Raw genomic sequence first — 14,147 nt, forward strand, 5'->3', positions numbered from 1 at the left:
CATCATTGCTCAAAACATTTTTTAACTTCTCTGATTACCTGAGTGAACAAGGTGGATATACAAGCTCTATAACATTGTATTGGAGAAATATAATTAATACAGAATCTCCTGCCAACCCAGAAAACGTGTCCACAAAGTAGGAGAAAGCATTAACCAGAATGTGATGTGCATCATAGGCAATCCTCAAAAGAGATTGCAAAGACAGAAAGAAATCTCATCCTGTTATACAGTCAAGCATACACAACCCATTGCATACAAAAAGGACTTGACATTGCCTTTGTCACACATAGTTCATCCCAAATTTACCTGGTAGTTGGGGCAACCATCAGTGTTAGCTGATTGGCTTAATCCAGAAGAAAAATAAATTTATATCTTTATGACAAGAGGTGGTTTTGCAACTTGGAGAGAAGCAGCCACTGAAGTTAGGCTACTACCTTTTCACAGAAACTGGGAGACAGGAGGGTTAAGTCCCTTGATGTTTACATTTCAAAGGGATGGCTCTCAGGTCCTTGAGAAAATATTCCTAGGTTGTAAAACTGGCAAAAGTCCTATCTAGCTTTTAAAAAGATCCACATACATCTCAAAGAAACAGAAAAGAATTTACAAGTTTTTAAGGACAGTGCTCAAAGAAAAGGGAGAGGTGGGTGTCTTTCCCTTTTTGCAGCAGGGAAAATTAATTTCTTTCTTTTTTGATTTGTATTTACTCCTACAGTTGTTTCAAGTAAAAAGCAAACAAAATAACAAAAAAACAGTGTAAAGTATAAAAATGAGAATGTTTTGTAATTTAAATACTAAATCTGAAAGCAATCCTAAAAATGGTATTCCAACCCCCCCCCCCAAGCAATGTCAGCATTATTGGACCCCCAAAGGTGATTGCTGCTAGGAAGGAATACTTTGGGCTTTGGGATATGTATTTCCTGATATGATTGTTTAAAAAAACACATTCTCTTAATTAATTGTCATTTCCCTTATGGATAGATATGCCTAAATTATTTTGTAAAACTATAGTACTGTTTACTTAAATATATGTATACTACTAATCATGCAGGCTTACTCTAGAAGTATCATACTGATTCTCTCCAGCTGTACTCCCATAGTACTTCGTACAGTATCCCTTGCTAAATTACAGTTACTAAAATAAATCTTTAGGAGTTGGGTCCATTCTATCGTGCTGAAAATTGATCGTATAATAGCGAGTAAGTTGATGTTAATACACACAGTAAAGTGACCTAAGTTGCTTGGTTAATTTCTTTAATTTTACCCTACCTTTCTAGTAACCAATTATAAAGTTATAAGTCCATTAAACAATTTTTGATAAACATTGTTTTCTTATTCTATTCTAGATGAATTAGATTGTTAATATGACTCAAATCAGGTAGAATATTGTCTCCTAAAGTGCTGATTATTATTGTTGTACATGTTTTGTTTATCAGTAGGGAAACTGGGAGCAAAAAAAAAAAAAAAGAGTAAAATCCCTTCACTTTAAAAAAAATTTCTATTTCTTGCATAGGAAATCATTTCTTAGAAAATCAATTTTACTGAGGTGTAAGTTTCTTATGAAAAAACACACCCATTTTAGGGAAACCATGTTTTAAAAAACCACTGAAAAAAGTCTGCCAATATATATCAAATAGTCTTCACTTAAAATAATACAAGTGGTTACTATAGCTTTGAATATAGGTAACATAAAATAATCCACTGGTTCTCAAAGCGTGGTCCACAGACTAGCAATTCTGGCATCACCTGAGAGTTTGTTAGACATGCAGACTCTTGATCTCACCTCAGACCTATTTAATCAGAAACCCTGGGGGAGGGGCCTAGCAGTCTGTGTTTTGATAAGTTGTCAGGTACTTCTGAGAAGCATTGAACTGATAAAATGTTTCTATGGTTTAGATGAAAACTTCAGGACCCTCAAAGTGATCTTTAGACTAATCTCTGTTTTTAGAGATGCATACTAGTAAATGAGTAACTTAATCTGCTTAATTATTTACTAGGAGTTTTTGTTGGGTGACACCTCAGTTTCGTTTTGCTGAAGGAAGCATTGTGAAAGACTGAATTACTTTGCTCAATTTTTATTATTTGTTTAGATGATTGACACGACTAAGTTTAAATATTTTTGGGTTTATGCAACTTTTCCCTAAAGTTGGTAATTACTTTATAGTTTCTAAATTTAGCAGTTAAACTAAATCTCCTCACAGCAGCCCTTTATATCTTGTATTATCAATAATTTAGCCATACTCTTTACATTAGCCATAGAGCCAGATCTTAATCTTAGAGGCATGGAATTAAATTGCTTTGTAGGCAGTGACATTTACCAGAAGACTTGATTTTGCTGGATTTTAGTGCTGAGGTGGAATCAACTTTAAAACTAACGTAAAATGTATACAATTTTCTGAGTCATCTTTGACCCCTTTACCCTTGTCCAACATCGAATCAATCACCAATTTCCTGTCAGTACTACCTCCCAAGTATCACTGAATCTAACTACTGTGTCTTTTAATATTGTCATATTCTGGTCTGAGCCACCATCAACTTTTCCCTGGACTTACTACTGATTTATTGGAATCCATTCTCACAGTGTGAATAATATATATCTGATCATGTCTCTTCCACTTAAAGCTTGTCAGTGGCTTCTCATAAAGTTCACCATCTACCATAGCCTGAGATCTTACATGATCCAGCTTCTCCAGCTTCTCTGACCCAGAGATCTCTCTTCTTATAGATCCTCAAATGTGCTGTTTCTCTCTACCATAGGGACCTTTGCATGTGCTCATGATCCTGCTGATCCTCCTGATCCTGCTGACCCTTTATTGATCTTTATTTATTTATTTAGTGGCCGGCCAGTAAGCCTTTATTGATCTGAAAGATCACTTTTTCAGGAAAATCCTTCCTGCTATCTCTGTCCCCACCATGACCTCCATACCTGCATAGCCCTTATTATATGCTCTCATAGCTTTTCTATATTTGGTCATTATCATACTTATTTTGTATTTGTTTATTGTCTGTCTGCTCTCTACATTGTGTTTCACAAAGGCAAGAGCCATTTCTGGTAAGCCTAGTAAACAGCAAAATATCTGGCCTATGGTGTCCAAAGTATATGAGTGAATGAGTGAATGAACTGATGAACAAGCAGTGATGACTTTCCATGTGTTGAAATGGTATAGTGTTTATTAAGTTGCCAGACTTTTGTGAATAACTTATCCTTATTTTTGTGTGTGTAGATTATGCTTGTGCTCTTCAGAGGGACATTTTGCTTCAGGGACGACTATACCTTTCAGAAAACTGGCTGTGTTTCTATAGCAACATCTTCAGATGGGAAACTACAGTAAGACATATTTTGCATTTGGTTTCTTGATACAAATAATTGCATAGATAGAAATATATACAGTGTTCCTAAAAACAATTTACTTTAGATGATTTGAAAGTCAGTATATATATATATATATTTATGCATCTATACTTATAAAACATGATATACATTCATGTGTGTATAAGTGTGTAATATGCTTTTCTAACTTAATACATTGAGCTCCATTAGTACTTAATAAAGGTAGAGAAAGATTTCAAATGGAAAAAGGCTTGAACATACATCTATTGGCTGCCAAAATCATATCTTATGTGACAGACTGTCTGAATTTTGTGTGTTTGTGTGCTGATGTGGAACACGAACACCCACATGTCTTTTCACATTTTGTCCTAATATTAGATATAGGCGTTGATGGGGGAGAATACTGAAGGGAATAATGTCTGACTACCTACCTTGTTTTTCTCAGAGAATACAGGCATGTGCTTATTAATTCCTCCAGATTTTTCATCTGAATATTCTGGATTAGTTTGATGTAATACTTGGTATTTTGTCTTATATATGTTTCTGAAAAATACAGAGAATACAGGCATGTGCTTATTAATTCCTCCAGATTTTTCATCTGAATATTCTGGATTAGGTTGATGTAATACTTGGTATTTTGTCTTATATATGTTTCTGAAAAATATATTTTGTAATTTTTTATTCTTTTTGTGTTCAGATTTCTATTGCTTTAAAGAATATAACCTTCATGACCAAGGAGAAAACCGCTCGACTCATTCCAAATGCTATCCAGATCATTACAGAGGGAGAAAAGGTGAAAAACTTTTCTACCTTTGCCATATTTCACAATGTGAAGAAAATATGCCTCATACCAATCATCAATTTTGGAAATATAGGCAGTTCTTCTTAGAGTTAGGAATAGCTGATAAAGATATGTCTATTTAATACTAAATTTCTATATGCTTAAATAGTAATTGGTGATACACTTTAAATAACTGCTGACATTTTTTGTGTTTAATCATTTACAGAGAACATTTTCCCGTTTTAAAAATTTATTTATTGTAAAAGGTAGGTAGGGTATACATTATCAAAATGTCTTTATTATTTCTGTATAACCTAATAATTCCATGATTGTTATTTAGTCAATAATACCTGCAAAGTAGGAATTGATAAAACCAAATAGTTTTTGGTGAACAGAGATTTGGGTAGTATACAAATAACCACACAATCTTTGTAATCTGTTTTTAGAATGGTAATTATCTTTAACTGCCATCATTTTTATTATCCACCTACAATATCTGCCATTTCCTAGTGGAAATACATGAAGAATCCTTCTATACCCACCTGGAAAATTGGTTAGGGTTCTGTTTGTAACATTGGAAGCATAATATTGAGAAAGAAAAAGAAAAAAGGAAGGAAAGAAGGAAGGACAGGAAGGAAAGTATGGAAGGGAATGAAGGAGAGGAAGAAAGAAGAAAGGAAGGAAGGAAGGAAATGAAGGAAAGAAAGAAAAAGAGAAAGGAGTAGGAGGACAGAGAGAGAGAAACAGTACCACGGAATTAAATCTTTGTAATTAAACTTTTTAATCTTGTAAATTTTCTTTCAAATACACTGTTTTATTTTTATTTTTATTTATTTATTTTTTTGGCAGCTGGCTGGTACAGGGATCCAAACCCTTGACCCTGGTGTTGTAACACTATGCTCTAACCAACCGAACTAACCCGGCCAGCTCCTTATTTTTTTTTAAAAAAACAATCTCTTCCCTACATAACACTTCCAAGGACATTACAAGACCTTTTCCCCCTGAACTGTTTGAGAGTAAATTGTCACCCTGATGTCTTATCAACCTGTGTATTCTAGCATGTATTTCTAACAAGGATATTCTCTTGCATAACCACAATATAACCATCAAAATCAAGTAATTAACATTGATCTGTTACCGTTGTTCAATCCTTAGACGCTATTCTATTTTCACAGTTATCCCAATAATGTCCTTTATAGCAAATAGACTTAATTCAGAAATACACATTACATTCAGTTAAAATACTCTTTAATTTTCTGGAAGAGTCTCTTAGTCTTTCCTTGACTATGCCCTTGACACTTTTAAATATTACTGATCAGTTATTTTGTAGCATATCTCTCAAATTGTGTTTGATGTTTCCTTGTGATTAAATTTAGGTTATGTAATTTTGGGAGAAATACATGGCAATGCTCTATTCTTTCTATTGTATCCTATCAGTGGCACATGATTTCAGTTTGTACCGTTACTGGTGATATTTACTTTGGTTATTTGATTAAGGAGGTGTCTTCCAGGCTTTACAATAAAGTTAGTCTATTTTACTTTGTAATAATAAGTATTTTGTGGCAAGATACTTTGAAACTATATAAATTTACCATTCTCACCAAATTTTAAATCTGTTCATTTATTCTGTGAGTATGAACTTGTTGAGGTTTATTATTCTTCAATGAGTTATAGTCGGTTACTATCATTATTTTGAAGCTCAAATTGTCCCAAATTTGGCCAGTGGGCACACCCTGCAGCTATCTTCATTGTGCTTCTGACTATTTTCAGCATATTTGAGCATTTCCTTGCTTTTTGGCACAAGGATTTTCAGGCTTTCTTTGCCCCAGCCCTGGAATCAGCCATTTCTCCAAGGAGTTCTTGTTTCTTTTAGGGGAAACTGATATTTAGAAGCTCATCTGTTCATTGCTATTGGGGTGTCACTATTCCCAAACTTTCTAAGTGGGCTGGACAAAGTTGTATATTATGTATATATAATCACACACGCATATACATCATGCACGCACATACACACACACATATATACCCACTTATACATCCATCTATCCATCCATCCATCCATCCCAAACCATGAGTTCACACCAGTACCTCCACCTTCAATCCAACACCACAGAGTTCATTTTTATTTTCACCCTTTCCATGTTTGTAACTCCCTTTCTTGACAGGGAGAAGCCAGGCTTCCATTCTTCTTAATTTAGTTACTTATTTTACGAGTCAGCCTGTATGTGACCAGTCTTCATCTCCACTGCTGCCCCTGCCTGCCGTGGATGCCCTTTTATCCAACTTGGTTTCTGACATTTAGAGTCAGGCTGCTGCCCATCCCACCATGACATAGATGCTCTCATCACCCTAACTGGGCTGACAACCCTGCCAAGCCCCTTCTCTGTGTTCACCTTATCCTGTGCCAGGTCACCCCTCTACAGGGACACCCTCCATTCTCTGCTTGTGTTCTGACATTCTGTGCCAGTCTGTCACTGTGTAGTCATTGACCTCATCCTGCTTAGGCTCTGACACCCCAGCATAAGACCAACCTCACAGACTCAGGATGCCTCACACTCACCTGCTCTGGCTCTGACATGCCTTTGTAGGCTTCCTTCATTTGTGGCCACACTCTTCACCACACTCTTCATGTGGGCTTTGATACCGTATGCCAAGCTACCCCTTTACATGGTCACTCTCCTTGGGCTCTGACTTGTGCCCTACCCCCATGTTCTTTTCATCTCATTCTTATTCTTATACTGTGCTCCATGTAGGTTTCATATGTGGAGGCCATTCTTCCTCATTTGGATTCTGACATTCCATGCCAGGCAACCTTTCCTTGGGAATGACCTTTTTGTTCTGATACCCTGCTTTGGGCTACTGCAGCTCCTTGCCCCCATCCTCACCCATAGTGTAGATGCCTCCTTTCCCCTGTTCCACCAAGAGCTTTAGGGCTGAACTGTTCAAGAAGATGAGTAGAGGAACTAAAATATACTTTTTCTTAATTTTACAGTTACAGTACTTCCCTCATTATCTGCGGTTTCACTTTCTGCAGTTTCAGTTATCTGTGGTCAATCCCACTCTGAAAATATTGGGTAGAAAATTCCAGAAATAAACAATTCATAAGTTTCAAATTGTACGCCATTGTGAGCAGCGTGATGAAATCTCATGCAGTCCCACTCAGTCAGAAGGATATGAATCATCCCTTTGTCCAGTGTATCCACTCTATGCACCACCTACCCAGTTGCCACTTAGTAGCCATCTTGATTGTCAGATTGAGCACATGGTATTGCAGTGATTGTGGTCAAATATCCCTTATTTTGCTTAATAATGGCCTTAAAGTGCAAGAGTAGTGGTGCTGGCAATTTGGATATGCCAAAGAGAAGCCTAATTTATAAATTAAACTTTATTATAGGTATGTATATATGTATAAAAAAATAAAAAAGCATAGCGTATATAGGATTCAGTACTATCCAGGGTTTCAGGCATACACTGGGGGTCTTGGAATGTATTTCCATGGGTAAGGGGAGACTATTGTAATACATGCATAAATTTTTATTTATTATTTTATTTTTATTATTTAATTATCAAACAGTTCTAAAACTAACATCTTCCTTTTATGCCCATAATCCTCAATCCCATTGCCTTTCTAGAGGCAAATGTTGTTATCAGTTTGGTATGTATCTTTTCATACTGTTTCTTTTGTATTTACATATAGGGATACTTATATAGAAACATATAGTTTTGCTCTTTTTTAAAAAAAATCTATCTCATAGGTGTTGTTCGTCTGCTCTTCTTTTTAGAAAAAACAACATTATCTCTTGGAGTTGCAGATCAGCACATGCTGTTTTTTGAAGTGTTGTATAGTATTTCATAGAATGGATGTACTATGGTTTCCTTTACCATTAGTTCATTTCTAGTGTTTTGTTATTACAAATAATGCTGTAGTGAACAACCTGACCATGTCTTCTTAAGCTCGTGTGTGACTGTTTCTCACATATGTAACAGAATTTCAAGATGTCAAGCATTTTAATAATGATAATAACAACTAGCATGTACTGAACACTTACTGTGTTTTAGACACTATCTTAAACTCTTTATGAATATTTTCTCATTTAATTCTCACAAAAATCTAGTATAATCATTCTCATTTTGTAGATGAGGAAACTAAAGAAAAGTGACTCAAAGTCACAGAACATGGACACATGCAGAGACTCTGGTCTTAATTTCCTCAGTATGTTAACTCAATGATCTCTTTTTCCATCATCATAGGGCAAAACTTTGTACTACTAAATATTCATCCCTTTTGTGTACCATATGACTAAAGAAGGCTAATTATGGCACTTTTAGTTGTTTTATGTTCTAGAATATGTTCTATGCCCTAGTAGCGAAGAGATGTCATTATCCAGAATTTTTCCCAAATTATATTATAAGGTTATTATTGAACTGAGATTTATGAATACAGACTGTGAAAAGTGATATAATTTAAAATTAAGATCCTTAAAATAAATTTACCTCTGAAATCCACTTGTATTTTTTTTCTTATTCTTTACATATTCTTGGCTCAAATGGCAATTAATTCATATCTCTTTGCAAAGTTCAGAATAAAATAAAATTTTTATCTTTTAAATAACTTTGTTTAGATTGATTTTAATATTTAAACTATTATGAACATAAATAGCTACCTATTTCAAGCCCCTTTCCCTAGTAAATACTGACAAGATTGTATTTATTTCGAGATACCATTTATTGCAAGATATGATTTGTAAAGATACCTCGTTCATACAACAAATATCTATTTTTCTTCTATTGTAACAAAAAGTTAAGTAAAAATAGTATATAAAGTAGGCAGTGGTGACTTACTAGTTTGCTTTGATCATAGCAAGTCCCCACAGACCTTCATGACAGATACTTTCACCTTATTTTCCATGGTACTAAAATTATACTATTGTTTTTCTTTGCAGTTTTTCTTTACATCTTTTGGTGCCAGGGATAGAAGTTACCTCAGTATCTTTAGGTTGTGGCAGAACGTATTATTAGATAAGGTAAGTGTTCATATTAGAGGCAGGGGCTTATTATAATAAGAACTTCCTAGTATGTACCTAAACAGTATTTGTTAATTGAAGAGCTGCTTTTTATTTTTCTAAACTTAATTTTGACTAGACTATTCAAGTTCAAAGGAAAATTTCAAGCAAAACAAGATCCATAGTTACAAGTTAAGATGTTAATTATATAGTGGTTACCAGAGGCAGAGAAAGGGAGAGGGGAGAGAGAAAAGGGGAGAGGTTAGTAGAGCGGTGCAAAGTTACAAAGTTAGGGCTGGCCCCATGGCGCACTCGGGAGAGTGCGGCGCTGGGAGCACAGCGATGCTCCCGCCGCGGGTTCTGATCGTATATAGGACTGGCTGGTGTGCTCACTGGCTGAGCGCGGTGTGGGTGACACCACACCAAGGGTTGCGATCCCCTTACTGGTCACGAAAAAGACCAAAAAAAAAAAAAAAAGTTATAGTTAGATAGGAAGAATAAATTCTGGTACTGTAGGGTGAGAATAGCTAATAATATTGTATTGTATATTTCAAGATAGCCAGAAAAGGGGATCTTGAATGTTATAATCACAAAGAAATGATAAATGTTTAGGTGATAGATGTGCTAACTATTCTGATTGGATCATTATACAATATATGCATGTATTGAAACAATAAACTGTACCCAATAAGAATATACAAAAAAATTTAAAAAAATAAAGTTTGGACCACCTCTTTAAAAAAAAGTTAATTGTGATCCTCAGGGTAACCACCAAGAAAATAACTAAAAAAAAAAAAAAAAAAGAAAAAGTAAAAGAAACATCAGATGAATTAAAATGGAACACTAGAAGCTATCTAACACATCAGAAGGCAGTAATGGAGGAATAGAAGGATGAAAAAGACATAAGACTTACAGAAAACATAGTAAAATGGCAGACATTGCATAGATCAATAAACATTAGTGTAGTAAACACTTTAGGCAGAGGTTGGCAGAATGAAAAAAGTACATTATCCAACTATGTGCTGTATGTAAGAGAAAAATTAGATTCAAAGGCACAAATAGATTGAAAGTACAAAGGAAGGAAAAAGATATAACATTCAAACAGTAAGCAAAAGAACATAAGTGATATTGGACGAAATAGTCTTTAAGACAAAAATGAATAGAGACAAGGAAGATTGTTTTATAATAGTAAAAGAGTCAATTCATCTGGAATTCATAACAATGTTAAACATGTGTATATCAAGGACCAGAGTCCTAAAATATATGAAACAAAAATGGGCAAATTTGAAGGGAGATATAGACAACTCGACAATAATAGTTGGAGACTTCAGTACTCCACTTTCAATGATGGATAGAACTAGATCAACAAGAAAATAGAAGACTTGTACACCACTGTAAGACATCTATGGGACAATCCACCCAACAACAGCAGAACATACATTCTTCGTAAGTGTACGTGGAACATTCTTCAGAATAGACCTAAGTCATTCTTCAGAATAGATTCTAAGTCATAAAATGAGCCTCAATACATTTAAAAGGATTAAAATAATACAAAATCTGTTCTTTGATGACAATGGAATGAAATTAGAAATCAATAACAGAAGGAAATTTGGGAAATTCACAAAAAAAGTGGAAATAAAACAGAACACTCCTAAGTAACAAACGGGCGAAAGAAGAAATTACAAGGGAAATTAGAAAATACTTTGAGTTAAATGAAAACAAAAACACAACATACCAAAACTTATGGAATACAGCTAAAGCAGTGTTTAGAGGGAAATTTATAACTGTAAACAACTATATTAAAAAAGAATGATTTCAAATCAATAGCCTAACTCCACCTTAAGAAATTAGAAAAAGGAGAGCAAACTAAACTAGCAAGCAGAAGCAAGGAAATAATAAAGATTAGAGCAGAAATGAATGAAATAGAGAACAGACAAATAGATGACAGAACCAAAAGTTGTTTTTTGTTTGTTTTGTTTTTTTCCAGTCAACAAAATTTAAAACCTTTAGCTAGATTGACCAAGAAAAAAGAGAAGACTAAAATAATTAAATTCAGGAGTGAAAGTGATGACATTACTATTGACCTTATGAAAATAGAGGTTATAAGGAAATATTATGAACAATTGAATGCCAACAAATTAGTTACCCTAAATTAAATGGACACAAACTGCCAAAACTGACTTAAGAAGAAATAGAAAATCTGAGTAGACCTATAACAAGGAAAGAGATTAGTAATCAAAAATCTACCCACGAAGAGAAGCCCAGACCCAGATGGCTTTATTGGTGAATTCTACCAAATGTTAACAGTAGAAAGAACACCAATCCTTCACATATGAGGGTACTTCAAAAAGTTTATGGAAATATTTGTATTACCTTTTAATTCTACTTTTTCATGAACTTTTTGAAGTAAGCCCGTAGTATTCCAGAAATAGAAGAGGAGGTAACACTTCACAGCTAACTCTGTGAGTCCAATACATAGTAATTTGATACTAAAACCAGACAAAGAACATGATGAGAAAAGTGCAGACCATGATCCCTGATGAACATAGACACAAAAATCCTCAACAAAATATTAGCAAACCAAATCCAGAAGCACATTGTCTGAAGGTGGAGCAGACAAAATGCCCACCAAGCTGAGAAGGTATCTTAAGACCTAAAAACAAAGTGGGTATTTCCATGCAGTAAGGCAAAGAATTTTAATTAAAAGGGTAGTTTACTCCTTGGTCTGCAAGGAAATCCTTTAGATGGTCATACAAGGAATCTGTGTTGAGTGTGCAGTTAGTGTCCTTCCATTCAGACTCGTGGTGGACAGAAAGCTAACTTCCCTGATAGAGAAAATGTCACTCTCAGCCTCCTCTTCTTGTCCGACCTCATCCTCTGGATAGTGACTGTCCAGCCCTAGGGCCTTCTTGCCGTCCTTCTCTGTAACTTAAACCACGAAATTGGGAGTTGATGTCAGCTCAGGTTCCTGTTCTTCAACCTTCTGCCCTTGTGAGGGCTTCTCCTCACCATCGACTGTTTGCAGGATGCTATTGTTAATGTTGAAGGTGACAGTGATCCCTTCCCTCTCCACAGCTTTCCACACGGATTTAACTTGTCCCATTCATTTCCAGCTCTCAACCTCCAGACATCTTGGGGAGGACTTAGGCTTCAGGATTTTCTTTTCCTCCTTAACTTCATCACTCAGGAATTCAACAAAAGCTTCGTCTCATACAGTGAGCAGCGCCGCGCAGCCACAGCCTCAGGCAAGGCCGGGAGGCTGCAGGAAACCATGAGTACATGGAGCAGCAGCCAGAAGGGCAGGGCGGCCAGCGACGGCTGGTCTCATACAGTGAGCAGCGCCGCGCAGCCACAGCCTCAGGCAAGGCCGGGAGGCTGCAGGAGACCATGAGTACACGGAGCAGCAGCCAGAAGGGTCAGGCGCATGGCCAGGCCGGGTGCAGACTGCTGCAGCAGCAGCCAGAAGGGCAGGGCGGCCAGCGACGGCTAGGCCCAGGCTGGGGGGCCCACAGCTCAGCAGAGGCAGTGTCACTTCGTGGAGGCAGCAGCAGACACGTGCGGCAGCGAAGGACAACCCCGCTGAGGCCAAGAAAGGCTACTTTACTGCGGGAGCTTAAACATCACAGGCAGGAACTTAACCTCCTCTCCTCCCCGAGACTCCCCAGCTATACCCCCCACTGGAGAGGACAAATGTTGGCCTCCAGGGCTCTGTGGATTGAATGGCCTTTTGAGCTTAGGCGCCGAGGACAGGTTCTTCCACGCAGCGCCCTACTAGGATGTCTTCACTTAGCCAGAGTGCAGGGGAGAAGTGCCTGGACGTCGGGAGTTGGAAGGGAGAGAGGAGAGAAGCGGTGGGGTTAGGGGAGCTTGCTAAGTCCAGCCCCTTCAACCCTCAGGAAGGGAATAGACATGACTGGCTGGGAAGCCACCAGTCCAACCTTCTCCACCCCCAATAAGTCTCCAGGCTTATCTGCACCACACTCTACCGAGTGAGCCACGGGCCGGCCCTTAGTCTCCAGGCTTATGGGCACCCTGTCTCGCTGGAGCCCCATGCTGGTGCTTCTGGCCTGGGCGATGCTCAGGGCAGCCTGCGCGCCGCCGACAAGGTCGTGGAGCTGGCGCACAGAGGCGTACTGCCCCGCAACTGCACTGCACCCTTCCAGGTAATGCTGTGGGAAGGAAGCCAGGCTCATCACGTTCAGATCCGTTGTCATAATTATCGTGGGCTTCTTTTACTGGGACGGGCTGAAAATTCCAGAATTGCCCTAGGGACCTGGCTAATCCCACCCCCGAATACCCAGTCGTAGAGTGCTCTGGGAATCGGTGAGGTGCTTTCCCTTGTTCTAACAAGGAGCCAGAGACTGCTATGGCAACCTGCACTTGGTTATACACTGGATCTGAGTGTCCTCTCCAAATGACATTAGCGTTTATCACATGGGAGTAAATTGGGATGCATACTTATAAAAACTAATATCTCCGGGGAAATGATAAAGTTCGGGTTTACAGATGAGCAGAGGCAGAAACTGAGGTCTGCACTTTAATGAAAAAGAAAGGACAAAAACCAATGTTTAAGCATGTATTATGTGCTAAATACTATGCATAACTTAAAGTTGAAAGTGAGTTTTCAGTTTTAAAACTGCCCTGACTGGAATTTTAAACACTGTAGAATTCACCCAGAAAAGGAACTAGAAAAAACAAACAACCACTTTTTTTTTGTATTCTCGTAGTGATATTTGAAGAATGGTGTTATTTTTAAAAACATACTAGTATCTATAACAATAATAGCAACTTCCACTTATGAAGTGTTAGGTGCCAGGCACAATGACAGGTGCTTGGTGTAGTGGTGGTATGTATTGTCTATAATTTTACAAGCTTCAGTTGCCTTCTAGTTTTTTAAAGTGATAAAGCCACATTGATTAGATTTCTTGATCTGTGTAACACTCTGAAAACAGGTAAAGAAAAAAACCCCAAAATTCATAAAATACCCAGCATAACTATGAAATTTTATAAAAACAACTTTATAAGTAATTTGAAT

The 14,147-nt window shown here is 37.1% G+C and overlaps 1 protein-coding gene and 1 pseudogene across 1 annotated transcript in view; one reads left to right on the forward strand and one right to left on the reverse strand.

Annotated features, from left to right (window-relative positions):
- The window catches only part of GRAMD1C (GRAM domain containing 1C), a 91,959-nt gene that overhangs the window by 35,880 nt on the left and 41,932 nt on the right, over positions 1–14,147 (forward strand). Inside the window, exons 5-7 of the mRNA XM_008580225.1 lie at positions 3,222–3,325; positions 4,026–4,121; positions 9,053–9,133. Of these exons, the coding sequence (XP_008578447.1) occupies positions 3,222–3,325; positions 4,026–4,121; positions 9,053–9,133 (281 nt within the window). The remainder of the gene's footprint in view (positions 1–3,221; positions 3,326–4,025; positions 4,122–9,052; positions 9,134–14,147) is intronic.
- Positions 11,809–12,440, reverse strand: LOC103596560 (annotated as a pseudogene).

The sequence above is a fragment of the Galeopterus variegatus genome, unplaced genomic scaffold (assembly GCF_000696425.1).
Source record: "Galeopterus variegatus unplaced genomic scaffold, G_variegatus-3.0.2 Scaffold84, whole genome shotgun sequence".
In the NCBI taxonomy this organism is placed as follows: Eukaryota; Metazoa; Chordata; class Mammalia; order Dermoptera; family Cynocephalidae; genus Galeopterus; species Galeopterus variegatus.